This window comes from Ranitomeya imitator, chromosome 1 (assembly GCF_032444005.1).
Source record: "Ranitomeya imitator isolate aRanImi1 chromosome 1, aRanImi1.pri, whole genome shotgun sequence".
NCBI lineage: Eukaryota > Metazoa > Chordata > Amphibia > Anura > Dendrobatidae > Ranitomeya > Ranitomeya imitator.
Window position 1 is genome coordinate 22,621,361 of NC_091282.1, and position 22,122 is coordinate 22,643,482.

At 48.3% G+C, this 22,122-nt stretch overlaps 1 protein-coding gene across 1 annotated transcript; it reads right to left on the reverse strand.

The window, feature by feature from the left end:
* Window positions 1–4,210: 4,210 nt before the first annotated feature.
* On the reverse strand, window positions 4,211–17,591 carry LOC138659064 (gastrula zinc finger protein XlCGF26.1-like). The gene is made up of 6 exons (XM_069745879.1): window positions 17,551–17,591; window positions 10,592–10,670; window positions 7,670–7,840; window positions 7,463–7,586; window positions 6,794–6,859; window positions 4,211–5,400 (listed from the first exon to the last, which is right to left on the reverse strand). Exons 2-6 carry the CDS (start codon window positions 10,667–10,669, stop codon window positions 4,397–4,399), a joined length of 1,443 nt encoding a protein of 480 aa, XP_069601980.1. The 5' UTR covers window position 10,670; window positions 17,551–17,591; the 3' UTR covers window positions 4,211–4,396.
* Window positions 17,592–22,122: the final 4,531 nt, after the last annotated feature.

The following is a 22,122-nucleotide window of genomic DNA, read 5'->3' on the forward strand; positions in this document are numbered from 1 at the left end:
TATCTCTCTGTAACCTACGCTGTATTTTTGCAGTATTTAAAGTACAACTTTTTTGCAATGAGGGAGCCTCCCTATTTCATACTGCTTTATGACAGGTTCCATTAATTCTAAGTCCAATGGTCTTCTGTTTTAACAGTTTCCATCCCTCATCGTTAAAACAAACGGGACAATTTTTGAGGACATTAAGGATTTTCAACATCGAACCTTAACCTTTACGAAACACTAAACATTGTGTTTATCCCAAAACCTTTATCGCCAAAGCTTACCAACAAGCTAAACATAGCACTCGACTGACCCTCTTACCACTGTGCATCCGTAATCCTGCTGATCCATTGTGTTTTATTACTGGCGTTAGTAACCAATGGGTTGATTTGGGTAAGATACTTGGTGACCATTGGAAAATCCCTTTTACTGGAAGGATTTCCTCTTTGATCTCTGAAGACCCACTGCTGACTGCCAGAAGGGCATCTGACTCATACGAGGGTGGTCACGGAGTGGTGGCATACGCCTTAGGGGTCATTTACTTGTCGTGATGGCAATATTTGACATTATGTTCATCTTATTCTTTTTATTAATACTGAAGATTCCAAGGAATAGAAAATAAAAACCTACATTATTGTAAAACGAGCTATGTCATTTACGCGCATGGGTCAGAGATGTGAAGAACATAGGCGGCTTATTCATAAGCATGTCTCTATCATTCTCTGGCACATATCAATCAGATTAATGGCAAGAGCCTCACTTCATTGGCCTCTCATTTCTAACCTCCGGGTTATGAATTAGATACGCTTTATACATAACTCGGATACATACGGTATGTAAGTTAGAACAGGGCTAGGGAAAAAAAGAAACAATACTGACCGGCCTGCCACCCACCATCCAGTCCTCTTCTTTCCATCGTCAATCGCGTGGCATCTCCAGCCTCTTCACTGTAGGCCAGGATGTTCAGCAGTGTACAGGTCTCAGAAACTACTGCCCGTCATAAGGTCATGATGTCAACGTCGTGACCTTATGATGTGCAGGGGCCTGGCCAGAAGCCTTCAAGATGCAGAGCTCGACAGTGGAAAGAAGAGGACAGGATGGCCTGCAGCACGGCCCCAGGAGAGGCAAGTATTACTTTTTCTTTTTTTTAACCAGTACCTCTCCGGTTGCTCCACTGCTCACGGTGTGGTCCTTTTTCCTCCATTTGAGAGCTACATCTGACGTCTCCAAATCACCAGGGTATGTGAACTTGGGTATGTGAACTTTTAATCAGGGTCATTTGGATGTTTTGGGTTGTCATTATGATGTAAAAAGAGAAAACACAGCAGTTTGACAGTAAATAGCTTCACCCAACCACTAACCATGAGTGGAGAGAAAGTTTTGGTGTTATTCAGATTCTTTGAAAAAGGCTAAGAAAGAAAAAATTCTGCCGGGGTATGTAAAACTTTTGAACACAACTGTATATACAGCATGGCCCTTTCGTTGGACTACTTATCTTACACAGATGCTTGGGTTTTTTATGCCATGCCGCCTTTTGATATTACTATTTCTGTCTACGCTATTCGAATACACCAGTCATCACTTTGCCATGCGCCAAACTCACCTTTTTCTAAGAAGACACCATAAATCTCTGAGATGTGCTTGAACCTTATATTATCTGCGCACGCACTGTACGCATATAGCAGACATTACATTTATGTCATGCACCGCTTTTTTATCTTTTTAAATTCGTCATTATTTATAATTTCTCACCGCATACGTCCTTTATATATATCAGGTCACAACACAGTTATGCTGAACTGCCTCCAAAGCCATCAGCACAATAACAATTGGTTATTCAATTGTCAACCAGGTTTATATAATGACACTATGTTTTCATCGTATCCCCTGATGAAGCCATACTCATAGTAACATAGTTAGTAAGGCCGAAAAAAGACATTTGTCCATCCAGTTCAGCCTATATTCCATTATAATAAATACCCAGATCTACGTCCTTCTACAGAACCTAATAATTGTATGATACAATATTGTTCTGCTCCAGGAAGACATCCAGGCCTCTCTTGAACCCCTCGACTGAGTTCGCCATCACCACCTCCTCAGGCAAGCAATTCCAGATTCTCACTGCCCTAACAGTAAAGAATCCTCTTCTATGTTGGTGGAAAAACCTTCTCTCCTCCAGACGCAAAGAATGCCCCCTTGTGCCCGTCACCTTCCTTGGTATAAACAGATCCTCAGCGAGATATTTGTATTGTCCCCTTATATACTTATACATGGTTATTAGATCGCCCCTCAGTCGTCTTTTTTCTAGACTAAATAATCCTAATTTCGCTAATCTATCTGGGTATTGTAGTTCTCCCATCCCCTTTATTAATTTTGTTGCCCTCCTTTGTACTCTCTCTAGTTCCATTATATCCTTCCTGAGCACCGGTGCCCAAAACTGGACACAGTACTCCATGTGCGGTCTAACTAGGGATTTGTACAGAGGCAGTATAATGCTCTCATGTGTATCCAGACCTCTTTTAATGCACCCCATGATCCTGTTTGCCTTGGCAGCTGCTGCCTGGCACTGGCTGCTCCAGGTAAGTTTATCATTAACTAGGATCCCCAAGTCCTTCTCCCTGTCAGATTTACCCAGTGGTTTCCCGTTCAGTGTGTAATGGTGATATTGATTCCCTCTTCCCATGTGTATAACCTTACATTTATCATTGTTAAACCTCATCTGCCACCTTTCAGCCCAAGTTTCCAACTTATCCAGATCCATCTGTAGCAGAATACTATCTTCTCTTGTATTAACTGCTTTACATAGTTTTGTATCATCTGCAAATATCGATATTTTACTGTGTAAACCTTCTACCAGATCATTAATGAATATGTTGAAGAGAACAGGTCCCAATACTGACCCCTGCGGTACCCCACTGGTCACAGCGACCCAGTTAGAGACTATACCATTTATAACCACCCTCTGCTTTCTATCACTAAGCCAGTTACTAACCCATTTACACACATTTTCCCCCAGACCAAGCATTCTCATTTTGTGTACCAACCTCTTGTGCGGCACGGTATCAAACGCTTTGGAAAAATCGAGATATACCACGTCCAATGACTCACCGTGGTCCAGCCTATAGCTTACCTCTTCATAAAAACTGATTAGATTGGTTTGACAGGAGCGATTTCTCATAAACCCATGCTGATATGGAGTTAAACAGTTATTCTCATTGAGATAATCCAGAATAACATCCCTCAGAAACCCTTCAAAGTTCACCCTTCACGTGGTGAAACTTGAGCAGAAGGCTGTAGAATTTCTTATTTGAGAGAATCCGGATGATTATGCAAATGACACTCTGATCAGAGTGTGATCGGATTCTCTCAGATGTGGAAAAGATGGAGAAAAAATGTCTATCTTGTGAAGCCACAGAAATCAGACCACACTCAGATGTCATCCGAGTGCAGTCCGATATTCTCCACGGATTCATTGACTTGAATGGTCGAATGTAAGATCAAACTTAGGCATGCAATTTTTGCCTTCAGACAAATGCACGGCCCCATACCCTAACATTGGTCCTGGTGCGAGCCGATGTTTTGTCTGATTACGCTTGGACAGCAAATACACTCGTCTGCGTCCGCCCTAAATCTCATAAATTCCGGGAGGTGGTCAGTATGCAAATAGCCTCTTCAGTGAGGAAGAGGGCTTGATCTCTGGTGTCACCTATTGGATGTAGTAACCCTAAATGTCAATATCGACCCTTTATCGAACCTTTCCACAAGACTTCGGATAAAAGCCAGACCAGAGTCTCAATATGCAGACATGTTTCAGAATGTTGCCCTTCCTCGGTGCAAAGCATGAGATCTGATTTGGCTATGTGAAAGGCCTCTGACTGGGGTCTACAGGGGAACCTTTCTCCTTGAGGAGAGTGCCAAGCCGATCGTAAGGAGACTTACATACCATGCAATGCTCCTTTGTGAAGAGAATTTGAAGTAGTCAGCTCAGCAGTACCCACAACCCCTGAGATACACCTCTTGTATCATCCTGATGAGCCTTACAAGTCATGCTTATATATTGCTCCTCTAGACTCTTTGCCAAGTGCATAAAATTGTAGCGATGAGATGTTTGGATCGGTGTGATGAAAAGATCATGTGCATTTATGTACAATTCTCAAACCAGCTCTCTCTCTCGACTCCACAGATTCTGAAGCAATATCTTTAAAAAATTAAAGGATGAAGAAGGAGCTTTAAGAATAAAATACAACATTTATTACAGATCGGTAAAATATACCACAGATAGGTTTCTGGATTCTATTTACTATATTTCGATCAATTCTCATGAACGGAATAAGAATGTATTCTGAATGTAACGGCTGTATTTTCTTTCACTACTTCTCAATGAAACTATTAAAAACTAAGAAAGCGGCTACATCTAAACGTGAGTCTTCTGATGTGCAGTAAGAACCGACTTTTTGTTAAAACATATTCCACATATACTACATGTAAACAGCTCATTCCCTGTATGAGTTCTTTGATGTCTAAGAAGATTTATTTTCTGGAAAAAGCTCATCCCACAGTCTGGGCAGGAGTATGGCTTCTCCCCTGTGTGAATTTTTTGATGTGTAACAAGATTTGACTTCTGGCTAAAATATTTCCCACATTCTGAACAATGGAACGGCCTCTCCCCTGTGTGTATTCTTTCATGGTTCAAAAGATAATATTTGCTTGTTAACCATTTCCCACATTGTGGACATGAAAATACTTTTGTTTTACGAGTTTTTTTATGTTCAGTTAGACTTGACCTTGGGCCAAAAAGTCTTCCACTTTCAGAACATGTAAAAGACTTAGCTCTTGTGTGAGTTTTTTGATGTTTAACCAGAAGTGATTTGTGGGTAAAACACATGTCACATTGTGAACAGGAGTACGGCTTCTCCTGTCTGTGAATTCGCTTATGTCTATCAAAGGCAGATTTCCAGGTAAAACATTTCCCACATTGTGGACATGAATATGACTTCTCCCGTGAGTGAATTTGTGAATGACTAATAAGGGCGGATTTCCACTTAAAACATTTCCAACATTCCGGACATGAATATGGCTTCTTCTCTATGTGAGTTTTCACATGACTAATAAGACCTGCTTTTGTGATAAAAAGTTTGTTGCATTCTGTACAAGTAAAAGGCTTCTCCCATGTCTGAACTCTTTTCTGTTGAACATCCCTTACGAGACCTTTATTTTGTTCAACCAATTGCTGTGAATCAGGAGATAGGACGTGTGTAGAAGGATCAAATGACCAATCTTGGATGTGAAGGGTTGATTGTATATCTTGTATATCTGAGATAATGGGAACTCCTTCATATATAGGAGGTATAACACCATAATCATCAGCGTTAAAATCTGAAGACAGCCAAAGTTCCTCTGACTTCACAGGACAATAATCTGCAAAATGAAAGTGATTTTATTATTCTTAAAGAATATAACAACAAACCTATATTTCTACTTTAAAACTTTTATAAAGTTTCATTTTTCAGAATGCCGGTCAAATCTTTTTACTTAAATGCACTTTTGCATAGTGAGGTCAGAGGGGAGGAGCCTCATGGTAGGTTAGAGGGGAGGAACTGCATGGTAGGTCAGAGGTGAGGGGCTGCATAATACGTCAGAGGGGAGGGGGTGCATGGTAGCTCAGAGGTGAGGGGCCCCCCATTAGTGCAAAGATTCCGTACAGAATAGTCCCCCAGATCAACGTCCCGTCACAGCATTTAGTACCATAACCTGTCTTATTATATCATACAAGGACAACCAACCACCAGGGCAAAAAGACCCAACCCCAAAAAAAGATCACAGAGCAGGGTATACGTATTATAATCATAAATCTTTATTAGTAGTGGTGATACACATAGATAAAAGTGCACATGTTGGATAAAATAACAGGGATAAAATGTCCAAAAAAGTTATATATAACAACCAATATAGGCATAAGGTGTACCCAATAAGGAAAAATTATATATATGTATATATATCAGGGCTCCAAGGGACAAATAGAGTAATACTGTGAGACCATATAGTGATAAAATGTAAAAAATGTGACGTGAGCAAAAAATATATTAAAGAGTAGAAAGTAACCCGTAATAGGGTTGTAGGAATAACTAGTATGTAATTAAAGTGCAATATGTGCGAATGTGCAAACCTGCAGAGTAAAACTGGTGTGGGAAACTCTCACAATATACTAAGTGCTAAACCACACAGTATAACCCGGGCAAAGGGTAAAAGAACATATACAGGGAAAAGTTTATAACGGAGCTCCTGTACCTTATGGTGTCACCGTATCCAAACAAAGCGCACCCCGACGCGTGTTTCGGATTCACGATCCTTCGTACAGGAGCTCCGTTATAAACTTTATCATAAAGATTTATGATTATAATACGTATACCCTGCTCTGTGATCTTTTTCTGGGGTTGGGTCTTTTTGCCCTGATGGTTGGTTGTCCTTTACTCATATGAGTGGTTTCCACTCCTTTTCTTTGTTTTCACTGGGGTTTTGTCTCAATATTTTTAATTATATGATATTTTTATACAGATTTAATTTGCTCTTACTACCCCATTTTAGTGTTTACAATTTTTTGTTATATCATACAAGAAGGCGTCCAGACTTCCTGGTATTGTCCTCTAGTGAATCACTGGTAAAGTCAGGTCCTGTCTGCGGCACAATCTGTTCAGCCCAGATAACTAACAAAGTGTAAAAAATAAAGTTCTTAAAAAAAAACAAAACTGAATGCCCCCTTTACCTCAGTTAACAAAAATAAAATGTAAAAAAAAGAGAAATGAATACATACTTGGCATCACAGCGTCCGGAAAAGTCCAATCTATGACACAAGATTTGATAACCTGATTTGTAAATTCTGTAAACAGGAAAAAACACAAGTATAAGTAAAACTTTTTTTGATTGTGGCAAAAGCACAAAAAAGACAATCAGCAGTAATGTAAACATTGCATGTACCACAAAACTGCAAAAGCAAAATCAACTAAAATAAAATGAAAAAAAAAAAATATATATATATATATGGGTCTGGCAGAAAACAATATATATATATATTTACAAAGTTTTGATTTTTTAAGCAAATAAAATTGTAAAAAAAAAGAAAGGTGTTTGTTATCACTGTAATGGTAAAAACTTAAGAATCATCTAGTCAGGTCATAAAATAAAAAACAATGGTGGGAATGTGGTTTTTTTTTTAATTGATTTTGTTTTTGCCACTCTCCGCTACTCTACATGGACAACATCTCACAAACACAGCAAAAAAACAGATATATAAAAAAGTTATTGCTATTTGCAAATGAAAGTGACAAAATGAGAACTAAAGAGAAACAGCAAGAAGACCTCCAAAAAGGGAACGGTGTGGGTGGAGGCCACAGATAACTCCTATCCGATTCTCCTTCCTGATTGATTCCCCACAAAGGGAAAATGTGTAAACAATAATGTGTAATTTAGCCCTGTCTATTACCTGGTGATGTGCGGGGCCGGTGCTCCTCCATCATCACCTCCTGGTACCGATCCTTGTGTCCTTCTAGATACTCCCACTCCTCCATGGAGAAATAGACGGTGACGTCCTGACACCTTATAGGAACCTGACACACACAATGATACCGTCATCACCCAGAATCCTCCAGTGCTGTCCTATATAATATCCCAGCATTCCCAGCAGCGTCACCTCTCCAGTCAGCAGCTCAATCATCTTGTTGGCGAGTTCTAGGATCTTTTGGTTATTGATGTCCTCATGTATCCGGGGGTGAGGTGGAGGCCCCGGAATTGGGTTCAGGGTTCCTCCCCGTCCTTCAGACACAAAGGTCTGATCACTAGAGGTCTTCACTACTTTGTAATCCTGAGTGTGGAGACATTAATAATATCACTATAGACATCTCCAGAGTCCATCACCTCTCCGGTCATATCCCGTTATTCCCATAGATAATGAGGTCATGTGATGACATCAGAGCCTCTCACCTCTCTCATCATATCTCCTGTTATTCACATAATGACATCATGTGATGACATCAGAGCCTCTCACCTCTCCAGTCATATCCCCTGTTATTCCCATAGATAATGAGGTCATATGATGACATCAGAGCCTCTCACCTCTCCGGTCATATCCCGTTATTCCCATAGATAATGATGTCATGAGATGACATCAGAACCTCTCACCTCTCCGGTCATATCTCCTGTAAATCCCATAGATAATGACATCATGTGATGACATCAGAGCCTCTCACCTCTCCGGTCATATCCCGTTATTCCCATAGATAATGAGATCATGTGATGACATCAGAACCTCTCACTTCTCCAGTCATATCCCGTTATTCCCATGGATAATGAGTGTCACGATTCACACCGTGCTGCCAACACTATGTCACGGATCCCAGCAGTATGTCAGGGATCCCGGGGAGGATATCTATCGTCCCCACTACTCACACCAATTTGTCATGAACCGGGGTTGTTTGGTTGCCCCTGGTTCGTTCTGAAGGGGATTTATCTATATCCCACTTCCAGTTTGGAACTTGCAGCTCTTTGGCGCCCCTCTCAGGTCAGATTAGGTACTGCACCTAGGATATTTGGTCTCCGGAAAGGCTGCCTGCTATGTACTGGCTATTGGGCTCACTGCAGACAGGGCGGTTAACTACTCCCGCTCAGGCGGGAACAATAATTAACAACGCCGCCGTTGCTAGAAAGCTTCCCAAACGCACAGAACAAAATATGCTGTCACCAGTTCCAATTGCGCCAAAGGTTAACGGGTCCGTAGCCAACCCAAATCAGTAGTGTAATTCACCTCAGAGGACGCACAGTTCGTTATAGAGCAGAGAGAGGCAAGCCAGCAATTATATATTTTACTCCATAAAAAATTAGGCAGTGTTTACAAGGTACAAAAAGATATTATAAAGGAGACAATACATGCGTACATTACAGATTACAAAATAAAATAGGATTAACGGAAGAAAAACACACTTACAGGTCGTTCAGCTCATTTCAAATCAGCATGGCAGCCGTGTGCTCAGGAGATAGATCCAGGTGCATTAGCAGAGCTTTGCTGAGCTGATGTTAGCTCGCTTCCTGGACCAAGACTAACTCCCAATTCAGCAGGGGTAAAGATAAGCCCTCTTGTCGTGACATCACTAAGTGGGCTGAGTAATGATATGCACTCTTTTCGCAGAATTTACATTCTCGGAGTCTTGAGACAAAGGCATTCCTTTTAGTGGGAGGGGCTGCTGCACCTTGGTCTCCCATTACACTATATAGCAGGGGAGAGGGAGGGTTAGTGGCTTTACAGGATTGGTCGCCCACAGTTTAAAAGCCACACCCTGGTCACACATTAGTATCAAGTTGCCCAGTGTATCAGCCATAGGGCTTTGTTTGTGGTATGTGCGAGTGCAGAGGGGGGGGGGGGGAGAAAAGGGGGGTCGAAACTGCAGCCTGTGTGTCTAGGACCATGGTCACATGTGCAAAAATCCCTCAGACCATGGTATTTTACATTATCGTGACAATGAGGTGATGTGATGACATCAGAGCCTTTCACCTCTCCAGTCATATCCCGTTATTCCCATAGATAAAGAGGTCATGTGATGACATCAGAGCCTCTCACCTCTCCGGTCATATCCCGTTATTCCCATAGATAATGAGGTCATCTGATGACATCAGAGTCTCTCACCTCTCCGGTCATATCCCGTTATTTCCATAGATAATGAGGTCATGTGATGACATCGGAGCCTCTCCTCCGGTCATATCCTGTTATTCCCATAGTTAATTAGGTCATGTGATGACATCAGAGCCTCTCACCTCTCCGGTCATATCCCATTATTCCCATAGAACATGACGTCAGGTGATGACATCAGAGCCTCTCACCTCTCCGGCCATATCCCCTGTTATTCCCATAGATAATGAGGTCATGTGATGACATCAGAGCCTCTCACCTCTCCGGTCATATCTCCTGTTATTCCCATAGATAATGAGGTCATGTGATGACATCAGAACCTCTCACCTCTCCGGTCATATCCCGTTATTCCCATAGATCATGAGGTCATGTGATGACATCAGAGCCTCTCACCTCTCCGGTCATATCTCCTGTTATTCCCATAGATAATGAGGTCATGTGATGACATCAGAGCCTCTCACCTCTCCGGTCATATCTCCTGTTATTCCCATAGATAATGAGGTCATGTGATGACATCAGAACCTCTCACCTCTCCGGTCATATCACCTGTTATTCCCATAGATAATGAGGTCATGTGATGACATCAGAGCCTCTCACCTCTCCGGTCATATCCCGTTATTCCCATAGATCATGAGGTCATGTGATGACATCAGAGCCTCTCACCTCTCCGGTCATATCTCCTGTTATTCCCATAGATAATGAGGTCATGTGATGACATCAGAGCCTCTCACCTCTCCGGTCATATCCCGTTATTCCCATAGATAATAACGTCATGTGATGACATCAGAGCCTCTCACCTCTCCGGTCATATCCCCTGTTATTCCCATAGATAATGACGTCAAGTGATGACATCAGAGCCTCTCACCTCTCCGGTCATATCACCTGTTATTCCCATAGATAATGATGTCATGTGATGACATCAGAACCTCTCACCTCTCCGGTAAGATGGAGGATTATCTCTAGGGTGAGGTTTAATAACTTCTCCGCCATCTTGGTCTTGCCCCTCTTCATTCTGAATGGAAAGAAGATGGAAGAAAATTAAAATGACATAAAACCGCCTAGCAATGACACTTAGTATAGATAATATTAGGAGATGCCGATGCAGAAGTTGTGTTCTTTCTGGATTGGCGAGTTTGACCCCTTCCTGTTGGATGATGTAACAGAAGGTCCTAGTGAGGGGCTCATGTATGGGGTGGGCTCAGGAGCCTCAAACGCCCCAGTTATCAATGACATCATAGTGTAATGCACATAAGACATAAATGAGGGAACTGGAAAAAGTGGGAAAAGGCACTTGCCTTTTTTGGAGGAAGTGAGAAAAATGGACAAAGTGGAACAAGTGGACGAAGTGTGAAAAGTGGACGAAGTGGGAGAAGTGTGAAAAGTGGGAGAAGTGAAGCAAGTGTGAAAAGTGGGGGAAGTGTGTAAAGTGGAGGAAGTGGAAAAAATAAAGGAAGTGGGAAAAGTAGGAGAAGTGGGAAAAGTGGGGGAAATGGGAAAATTGAGGTAAATGGGGCAAGTGGGAAAAGTGGGAGCAGTGGAGAAATTGGGTTAGTGTGAAAAGTGGGGGAAGTGGGAAAAGTGAGGTAAATGGGGGAAGTGGGGAAAGTGTGGAAAAGTGAAGGAAATGTGAAAAGTGGAGGAAGTGGGGAAAAGAGGAGTGGGAAAAGAGGGAGACGAGGGGCAAGAGGAAATAGTGGAGGAAGTTGTTAAAGTGGAGGAAGTGGAAAAAGTGGGAGAAGAGTGGAAAAAGTGGGAGAAGTGAGCAAAGTGGGAAAAGTGAAAGAAGTGGGAAAAGTGGAGGAAGTGTGCAAAGTGGAGGAATTGTGCAAAGTGGAGGAACTGTGTAAAGTGGAAAAATTGTGCAAAGTGGAGGAATTGTGCAAAGTGGAGGAAGTGTGCAAAGTTGGAAAAGAGGAAGAAGTGGGAAACGTGGAGGAAGTGGGAAAAGTGGAGGAAGTAGGGCATGTGTGAAAAGTAGGGAAGTGTAAAAAGTGGGGGAAATGGAAAAAGTGGGAAAAGTGGAGGAATTGTGCAAAGTGGAGGAAGTGTGCAAAGTGGAGGAATTGTGCAAAGTGGAGGAAGTGAGCAAAGTGGAGGAAGTGTGCAAAGTGGGAAAAGTGGAGGAAGTGGGAAAAGTGGAGGAAGTAGGGCATGTGTGAAAAGTAGGGAAGTGTGAAAAGTTGGGGAAAGTGTGAAAAGCGAGGAAAGTGTGAAAAGCGAGGAAAGTGTGAAAAGTGAGGAAAGTGTGAAAAGTGAGGAAAGTGTAAAAAGTGAGGAAAGTGTGAAAAGTGGGGGAAGCGGATAAAGTGGGGGAAGCGGATAAAGTGGGGGGGAAGCAAATAAAGTGGGAGAAGCGGATGAAGTGGGAGAAGCGGATGAAGTGGGGGAAATGGATGAAGTGGGGGAAATGGATGAAGTGAGTGAAGCGGATGAAATGGATGAAGTGGGGGAAGCGGATAAAGTGGGGGAAGCGGATAAAGTGGGGGAAGCGGATAAAGTGGGGGAAGCGGATAAAGTGGGGGACGCGGATAAAGTAGGGGAAGCGGATAAAGTAGGGGAAGCGGATAAAGTGAGGGAAGCGGATAAAGTGGGGGAAGCGGATAAAGTGGGGGAAGCGGATATAGTGGGGAAGCGGATAAAGTGGGGGAAGCGGATGAAGTGGGGGAAGCGGATGAAGTGGGGGAAATGGATGAAGTGGGGGAAATGGATGAAGTGAGTGAAGCGGATGAAATGGGGGAAATGGATAAAGCGGATGAAGTGGGGGAAGCGGATAAAGTGGGGGAAGCGGATAAAGTGGGGGAAGCGGATAAAGTGGGGGAAGTGGATAAAGTGGGGGAAGCGGATAAAGTAGGGGAAGCGGATAAAGTGAGGGAAGCGGATGAAGTGGGGGAAGCGGATAAAGTGGGGGAAGCGGATAAAGTGGGGGGGAAGCGGATAAAGTGGGGGGGAAGCGGATAAAGTGGGGGGGAAGCGGATGAAGTGGGAGAAGCGGATGAAGTGGGAGAAGCGGATGAAGTGGGGGAAATGGATGAAGTGGGAGAAATGGATGAAGTGAGTGAAGCGGATGAAATGGGGGAAATGGATAAAGCGGATGAAGTGGGGGAAGCGGATAAAGTGGGGGAAGCGGATAAAGTGGGGGAAGCGGATAAAGTGGGGGAGGCGGATAAAGTGGGGGAAGCGGATAAAGTGGGGGAAGCGGATAAAGTGGGGGAAGCGGATAAAGTAGGGGAAGCGGATAAAGTGAGGGAAGCGGATAAAGTGGGGGAAGCGGATGAAGTGGGGGAAGCGGATACAGTGGGGGAAGCGGATAAAGTGGGGGAAGCGGATAAAGTGGGGGAAATGGATGAAGTGGGGGAAATGGATGAAGTGAGTGAAGCGGATGAAATGGGGAAATGGATAAAGCGGATGAAGTGGGGGAAGCGGATAAAGTGGGGGAAGCGGATAAAGTGGGGGAAGCGGATGAAGTGGGGGAAGCGGATGAAGTGGGGGAAATGGATGAAGTGGGGGAAATGGATGAAGTGGGGGAAGCGGATAAAGTGGGGGAAGCGGATAAAGTGGGGGAAGCAGATAAAGTGGGGGAAGCGGATAAAGTGGGGGAAGCGGATGAAGTGGGGGAAATGGATGAAGTGGGGGAAATGGATGAAGTGGGGGAAGCGGATAAAGTGGGGGAAGCAGATAAAGTGGGGGAAGCAGATAAAGTGGGGGAAGCAGATAAAGTGGGGGAAGCGGATGAAGTGGGGGGAAATGGATGAAGTGGGGGAAGCAGATGAAGTGGGGGAAGGTGAAGTGGGGGAAGCGGAAGAAGTGGGGGAAACGGATGAAGTGGGGGAAGCAGATGAAGTGGGGGAAGGTGAAGTGGGGGAAGCGGAAGAAGTGGGGGAAGCGGATGAAGTGGGGGAAATAGATGAAGTGGGGGAAATGGATGAAGTGGGGGAAGCGGATGAAGTGGGGGAAGCGGATGAAGTGGGGGAAGCGGATGAAGTGGGGGAAGCGGATGAAGTGGGGAAAGCGGATAAAGTGGGGGGAAGCGGATGAAGTGGGGAAAGCGGATAAAGTGGGGGGAAGCGGATGAAGTGGGGGAAGCGGATGAAATGGGGGAAATGGATAAAGTGGGTGAAGCGGATGAAGTGGGTGAAGCTGATGAAGTGGGGGAAATGGATGAAGTGGGGGAAATGGATGAAGCAGATGAAGTGGGGGAAGCGAATGAAGTGGGGGAAATAGATGAAGTGGGGGAAATGGATGAAGTGGGGGAAGCGGATGAAGTGGGGGAAGCGGATGAAGTGGAGGAAGCGGATGAAGTGGGGGAAGCGGATGAAGTGGGGGAAGCGGAAAAAAAGTGGGGGGAAGCGGATGAAGTGGATGAAGTGGGGAAAGCGGATAAAGTGGGGGGAAGCGGATGAAGTGGGGGAAGCGGATGAAGTGGGGGAAATGGATAAAGTGGGTGAAGCGGATGAAGTGGGTGAAGCGGATGAAGTGGGGGAAATGGATGAAGTGGGGGAAATGGATGAAGCAGATGAAGCGGGGGAAGCGGATGAAGTGGGGGAAATAGATGAAGTGGGGGAAATGGATGAAGTGGGGGAAGCAGATGAAGTGGGGGAAGGTGAAGTGGGGGAAGCGGAAGAAGTGGGGGAAACGGATGAAGTGGGGGAAGCAGATGAAGTGGGGGAAGGTGAAGTGGGGGAAGCGGAAGAAGTGGGGGAAGCAGATAAAGTGGGGGAAGCAGATAAAGTGGGGGAAGCGGATGAAGTGGGGGGAAATGGATGAAGTGGGGGAAGCGGATAAAGTGGGGGAAGCGGATAAAGTGGGGGAAATGGATGAAGTGGGGGAAATGGATGAAGTGGGGGAAGCGGAAGAAGTGGATGAAGTGGGGAAAGCGGATAAAGTGGGGGGAAGCGGATGAAGTGGGGGAAGCGGATGAAGTGGGGGAAATGGATAAAGTGGGGGAAATGGATAAAGTGGGGGAAATGGATGAAGTGGGTGAAGCGGATGAAGTGGGGGAAATGGATGAATGGGGGAAATGGATGAAGCAGATGAAGTGGGGGAAGCGGAAGAAGTGGGGGAAGCGGAAGAAGTGGATGAAGTGGGGAAAGCGGATGAAGTGGGGGAAGCGGATGAAGTGGGGGAAGCGGATGAAGTGGGGGAAGCGGATGAAGTGGGGGGAAATGGATGAAGTGGGGGGAATGGATGAAGTGGGGGGAATGGATGAAGTGGGGGAAGCGGATGAAGTGGGGGAAATGGATAAAGTGGGGGAAGCGGATAAAGTGGGGGAAGCGGATAAAGTGGGGGAAGCGGATGAAATGGGGGAAGCAGATGAAGTGGGGGAAGCGGATGAAGTGGGGGAAGCGGATGAAGTGGGGGAAGCGGATGAAGTGGGGGAAGCGGATGAAGTGGGGGGAAATGGATGAAGTGGGGGGAATGGATGAAGTGGGGGGAATGGATGAAGTGGGGGAAGCGGATGAAGTGGGGGAAATGGATAAAGTGGGGGAAGCGGATAAAGTGGGGGAAGCGGATAAAGTGGGGGAAGCGGATGAAATGGGGGAAGCAGATGAAGTGGGGGAAGCAGATGAAGTGGGGGAAGCGGATGAAGTGGGGGAAGCGGATGAAGTGGGGAAAGCGGATGAAGTGGGGAAAGCGGATGAAGTGGGGGAAGCGGATGAAGTGGGGGAAGCGGATGAAGTGGGGGAAGCGGATGAAGTTGGGGAAGCGGATGAAGTGGGGGAAGCGGATGAAGTGGAAATGGATGAAGTGGGGGAAGCGGATGAAATGGGGGAAATGGATGTAGTGGGGGAAATGGATGAAGTGGGGAAATGGATGAAGTGGGGGAAGCGAATGAAGTGGGGAAAGCGGATGAAATGGGGGAAATGGATGTAGTGGGGGAAATGGATGAAGTGGGGGAAGCGGATGAAGTGGGGAAAGCGGATGAAGTGGGGAAAGCGGATGAAGTGGGGGAAGCGGATGAAGTGGGGGAAGCGGATGAAGTGGGGGAAGCGGATGAAGTTGGGGAAGCGGATGAAGTGGGGGAAGCGGATGAAGTGGAAATGGATGAAGTGGGGGAAGCGGATGAAATGGGGGAAATGGATGTAGTGGGGGAAATGGATGAAGTGGGGAAATGGATGAAGTGGGGGAAGCGAATGAAGTGGGGAAAGCGGATGAAATGGGGGAAATGGATGTAGTGGGGGAAATGGATGAAGTGGGGGAAGCGGATGAAGTGGGGGAAACGGATGAAGTGGGGGAAACGGATGTAGTGGGGGAAATGGATGAAGTGGGGGAAGCGAATGAAGTGGGGAAAGTGAATGAAGTGGGGAAAGTTGATGAAGTGGGTGAAGCGAATGAAGTGGTTTAAAAATTGAGACTTTTTGAAAAGTCTCACATAAAGAATCGGTTGCAAAAATCCAGTTACCAAAAACAGCAATCACAAAGGTGAACAGAGGAACGAAGCCGATGGATGAGCGGAAAATACACATCAAGACAGGTGTGAGGTCAAAGAAGAATATTGAGCAAAAGAAAAAATGGCTTAAAAAATAGAAATTATAAAAAATAGGAGCAAATTCAATAATGAATCCGGCCTGATATTTTTGGTAAATCTACCCTCATCACAAGGCGCCGATGGGCTGCCATGATGGCTGGTGGTCTGCTGAAGACCCCCGCTTCTGTCAAGTATGATCCTGATTGTCAGTATACAGCGCAGCGCTGTGTTTAGACCAAGCGGGAGGACAATCGGAGGATCGAGTCCCTGTAACGTCAGCAGGATTGTGCTCAGTCACTACACACAGTGTCCGATCGGCGCCGTTATACTGATCACACCGATAGCTGGTGATGGAATCCGTCTTGTGGTTGTAGTGTTATCTGTATTTGCAGTTACAGGGGGTATTCCCATCTCCGAGATCCTATCCCAATATGGAGCAGGTGTAATAATAATATTAGCAAATACCTCCGATTAGTAGTGTAGTATAGTTCTTCTGATTCACTACATCTCTTTCCTCATGTGCAGGCATTGCAGGACTTTAGGTATCCATGGTTACAACCACTGATATAGTGGCACAAAAATAATCCCTGAACGACCCTGGAGCCAAAAAATGGCAAATTTCTGAGTTTATTTCAACACTTAAAAAAAAAATAAAAAACACCACTATACAGGTGTGATGTGTGCGCCGTCACCGCGTCTGGGGGATGGGATCCGCTGACGTTCACCACGGAGAACGTGGGAAATAACAATAAGGCTCTGTTCACACGCTGCGGATTTTGCTGCGGATCCGCAGCGGTTTCCCATGCGTTTACAGTGTAATGTAAACCTATGGGAAACGAAATCCGCAGTGCACATGCTGCGGAAAAAACGCACGGAAACGCAGCGGGTTACATTCCGCAGCATGTCAATTCTTTGTGCGGATTCTGCTGCGGGTGTACACCTGGTCCATAATAGAAAACCGCAGCAGAATCCGCGATAAATCCGCAGCCCTCACAGATACGTGTGCACATAACCCAACAAGTGCGGAATCGCTTGTGTTTTCCGCTATTTTCCTGCACTCGGGACGTTTCCCATCACACGAGAAGATGGAGCCCGTCAGTCACAGCTCAGAACGGGAAAGGGACGGAAACTGTCCAGGGGGCGATGGGTTAATAGCCTCAGTGACGGCCGGGACCTCTGCACCAGGAACACCGCGGAGGAGGAGAGGACGCGGCGCCGAGACCCCAGCACTCCCAGCCGGAGGAGGCTCAGGATGGAGAACGGGAGAGTCTGTGCCGCGGATCTGCACAAAGGACCATTATATAAAGAGAAAGAAACAAGACGAAAAGAGAAACTGACGATCCGCAATGTGTGACCGGCGCCCAACAAGAACCGCAGAGCCCGCCCGACACTAAGGGGTTAACAATCCCGAGCACTCACAACACACCTCCACCTGCAGAGCAGCCGCCGTGTGCGGACAGGACCTGTGTGACGTCACCGTCATGTGATCAGTCACATGGGGAGGAGTCACATGATCAGGGGGCGGAGCTCCAGGGTTCTCAGTGTCTGCAGGACTCTGCTGTGCTGGATGATGTCTAATGTCATAGAGAAGGATGGTGCGGAGCCGTGTGTGTAATGTGTGCGGAGCGGAGCCGTGTGTGTAATGTGCGCGGAGCGGAGCCGTGTGTGTAATGTGTGCGGAGCGGAGCCGTGTGTGTAATGTGTGCGGAGCGGAGCCGTGTGTGTAATATGTGCGGAGCGGAGCCGTGTGTGTAATGTGCGCGGAGCGGAGCCGTGTGTGTAATGTGCGCGGAGCGGAGCCGTGTGTGTAATGTGTGCGGAGCAGAGCCGTGTGTGTAATGTGTGCGGAGCGGAGCCGTGTGTGTAATGTGTGCGGAGCGGAGCCGTGTGTGTAATGTGTGCGGAGCGGAGCCGTGTGTGTAATGTGTGCGGAGCCGTGTGTGTAATGTGTGCGGAGCGGAGCCGTGTGTGTAATGTGCGCGGAGCGGAGCCGTGTGTGTAATGTGCGCGGAGCGGAGCCGTGTGTGTAATGTGCGCGGAGCGGAGCCGTGTGTGTAATGTGTGCGGAGCGGAGCCGTGTGTGTAATGTGTGCGGAGCGGAGCCGTGTGTGTAATGTGTGCGGAGCGGAGCCGTGTGTGTAATGTGTGCGGAGCGGAGCCGTGTGTGTAATGTGTGCGGAGCGGAGCCGTGTGTGTAATGTGTGCGGAGCCGTGTGTGTAATGTGTGCGGAGCGGAGCCGTGTGTGTAATGTGTGCGGAGCGGAGCCGTGTGTGTAATGTGTGAGGAGCGGAGCCGTGTGTGTAATGTGTGCGGAGCGGAGCCGTGTGTGTAATGTGTGCGGAGCGGAGCCGTGTGTGTAATGTGTGCGGAGCGGAGCCGTGTGTGTAATATGTGCGGAGCGGAGCCGTGTGTGTAATGTGTGCGGAGCGGAGCCGTGTGTGTAATGTGTGCGGAGCGGAGCCGTGTGTGTAATGTGTGCGGAGCCGTGTGTGTAATGTGTGCGGAGCGGAGCCGTGTGTGTAATGTGTGCGGAGCGGAGCCGTGTGTGTAATATGTGCGGAGCGGAGCCGTGTGTGTAATGTGTGCGGAGCGGAGCCGTGTGTGTAATGTGTGCGGAGCGGAGCCGTGTGTGTAATGTGTGCGGAGCCGTGTGTGTAATGTGTGCGGAGCGGAGCCGTGTGTGTAATGTGTGCGGAGCGGAGCCGTGTGTGTAATGTGTGCGGAGCCGTGTGTGTAATGTGTGCGGAGCGGAGCCGTGTGTGTAATGTGTGCGGAGCGGAGCCGTGTGTGTAATGTGTGCGGAGCGGAGCCGTGTGTGTAATGTGTGCGGAGCCGTGTGTGTAATGTGTGCGGAGCGGAGCCGTGCGTGTAATGTGTGCGGAGCGGAGCCGTGTGTGTAATGTGTGCGGAGCGGAGCCGTGTGTGTAATATGTGCGGAGCGGAGCCGTGTGTGTATTGTGTGCGGAGCGGAGCCGTGTGTGTAATGTGTGCGGAGCGGAGCCATGTGTGTAATGTGTGCGGAGCGGAGCCGTGTGTGTAATGTGTGCAGAGCGGAGCCGTGTGTGTAATGTGTGCGGAGCGGAGCCGTGTGTGTAATATGTGCGGAGCGGAGCCGTGTGTGTAATGTGTGCGGAGCGGAGCCGTGTATGTAATGTGTGCGGAGCCGTGTGTGTAATGTGTGCGGAGCGGAGCCGTGTGTGTAATGTGTGCGGAGCGGAGCCGTGTGTGTAATGTGTGCGGAGCGGAGCCGTGTGTGTAATGTGTGCGGAGCGGAGCCGTGTGTGTAATGTGTGCGGAGCGGAGCCGTGTGTGTAATGTGTGCGGAGCGGAGCCGTGTGTGTAATGTGTGCGGAGCGGAGCCGTGTGTGTAATGTGTGCGGAGCGGAGCCGTGTGTGTAATGTGTGCGGAGCGGACCCGTGTGTGTAATGTGTGCGGAGCGGAGCCGTGTGTGTAATGTGTGCGGAGCCGTGTGTGTAATGTGTGCGGAGCGGAGCCGTGTATGTAATGTGTGCGGAGCCGTGTGTGTAATGTGTGCGGAGCGGAGCCGTGTGTGTAATGTGTGCGGAGCGGAGCCGTGTATGTAATGTGTGCGGAGCCGTGTGTGTAATGTGTGCGGAGCGGAGCCGTGTGTGTAATGTGTGCGGAGCGGAGCCGTGTGTGTAATGTGTGCGGAGCGGAGCCGTGTATGTAATGTGTGCGGAGCGGAGCCGTGTGTGTTATGTGTGCGGAGCGGAGCCGTGTGTGTAATGTGTGCTGAGCGGAGCCGTGTGTGTAATATGTGCGGAGCGGAGCCGTGTGTGTAATGTGTGCGGAGCGGAGCCGTGTGTGTAATGTGTGCGGAGCCGTGTGTGTAATGTGTGCGGAGCGCAGCCGTGTGTGTAATGTGCGCGGAGCGGAGCCGTGTGTGTAATGTGTGCGGAGCGGAGCCGTGTGTGTAATGTGTGCGGAGCGGAGCCGTGTGTGTAATGTGTGCGGAGCGGAGCCGTGTGTGTAATGTGTGCGGAGCGGAGCCGTGTGTGTAATGTGTGCGGAGCGGAGCCGTGTGTGTAATGTGTGCGGAGCGGAGCCGTGTGTGTAATGTGCGCGGAGCGGAGCCGTGTGTGTAATGTGCGCGGAGCGGAGCCGTGTGTGTAATGTGTGCGGAGCGGAGCCGTGTGTGTAATGTGTGCGGAGCGGAGCCGTGTGTGTAATGTGTGCGGAGCGGAGCCGTGTGTGTAATGTGTGCGGAGCGGAGCCGTGTGTGTAATGTGTGCGGAGCCGTGTGTGTAATGTGTGCGGAGCGGAGCCGTGTGTAATGTGCGCGGAGCGGAGCCGTGTGTGTAATGTGTGCGGAGCGGAGCCGTGTATGTAATGTGTGCGGAGCGGAGCCGTGTGTGTAATGTGCGCGGAGCGGAGCCGTGTGTGTAATGTCTGCGGAGCGGAGCCGTGTGCGGAGCGGAGCCGTGTGTGTAATGTGTGCGGGGCGGAGCCGTGTGTGTAATGTGTGCGGAGCGGAGCCGTGTGTGTAATGTGTGCGGAGTGGAGCCGTGTGTGTAATGTGTGCGGAGCAGGGCCGTGTGTGTAATATGTGCGGAGCGGAGCCGTGTGTGTAATGTGTGCGGAGCGGAGCCGTGTGTAATGTGTGCGGAGCGGAGCCGTGTGTGTAATGTGTGCGGAGCCGTGTGTGTAATGTGTGCGGAGCTGTGTGTGTAATGTGTGCGGAGCGGAGCCGTGTGTGTAATGTGTACGGAGCGGAGCCGTGTGTGTAATGTGTGCGGAGCGGAGCCGTGTGTCTAATGTGTGCGGAGCCGTGTGTGTAATGTGTACGGAGCGGAGCCGTGTGTGTAATGTGTGCGGAGCGGAGCCGTGTGTGTAATGTGTGCGGAGCGGACCCGTGTGTGTAATGTGTGCGGAGCGGAGCCGTGTGTGTAATGTGTGCGGAGCCGTGTGTGTAATGTGTGCGGAGCGGAGCCGTGTATGTAATGTGTGCGGAGCCGTGTGTGTAATGTGTGCGGAGCGGAGCCGTGTGTGTAATGTGTGCGGAGCGGAGCCGTGTATGTAATGTGTGCGGAGCCGTGTGTGTAATGTGTGCGGAGCGGAGCCGTGTGTGTAATGTGTGCGGAGCGGAGCCGTGTGTGTAATGTGTGCGGAGCGGAGCCGTGTATGTAATGTGTGCGGAGCGGAGCCGTGTGTGTTATGTGTGCGGAGCGGAGCCGTGTGTGTAATGTGTGCGGAGCGGAGACGTGTGTGTAATGTGTGCGGAGCGGAGCCGTGTGTGTAATGTCTGCGGAGCGGAGCCGTGTGTGTAATGTGTGCGGAGCGGAGCCGTGTGTGTAATGTGTGCGGAGCGGAGCCGTGTGTGTAATGTGTGCGGAGCGGAGCCGTGTGTGTAATGTGTGCGGTGCGGAGCCGTGTGTGTAATGTGTGCGGAGCGGAGCGGAGCCATGTGTGTAATGTGTGCGGAGCGGAGCCGTGTGTGTAATGTGTGCGGAGCGGAGCCGTGTGTGTAATGTGTGCGGAGCCGTGTGTGTAATGTTTGCGGAGCCGTGTGTGTAATGTGTGCGGAGCGGAGCCGTGTGTCTAATGTGTGCGGAGCGGAGCCGTGTGTGTAATGTGTGCGGAGCCGTGTGTGTAATGTGTGCGGAGCGGAGCCGTGTGTGTAATGTGTGCGGAGCGGAGCCGTGTGTGTAATGTGTGCGGAGCCGTGTGTGTAATGTGTGCGGAGCCATGTGTGTAATGTGTGCGGAGCGGAGCCGTGTGTGTAATATGTGCGGAGCGGAGCCGTGTGTGTAATATGTGCGGAGCGGAGCCGTGTGTGTATTGTGTGCGGAGCGGAGCCGTGTGTGTAATGTGTGCAGAGCGGAGCCGTGTGTGTAATGTGTGCGGAGCGGAGCCGTGTGTGTAATGTGTGCGGAGCGGAGCCGTGTGTGTAATGTGTGCGGAGCGGAGCCGTGTGTGTAATGTGTGCGGAGCGGAGCCGTGTGTGTAATGTGTGCGGAGCGGACCCGTGTGTGTAA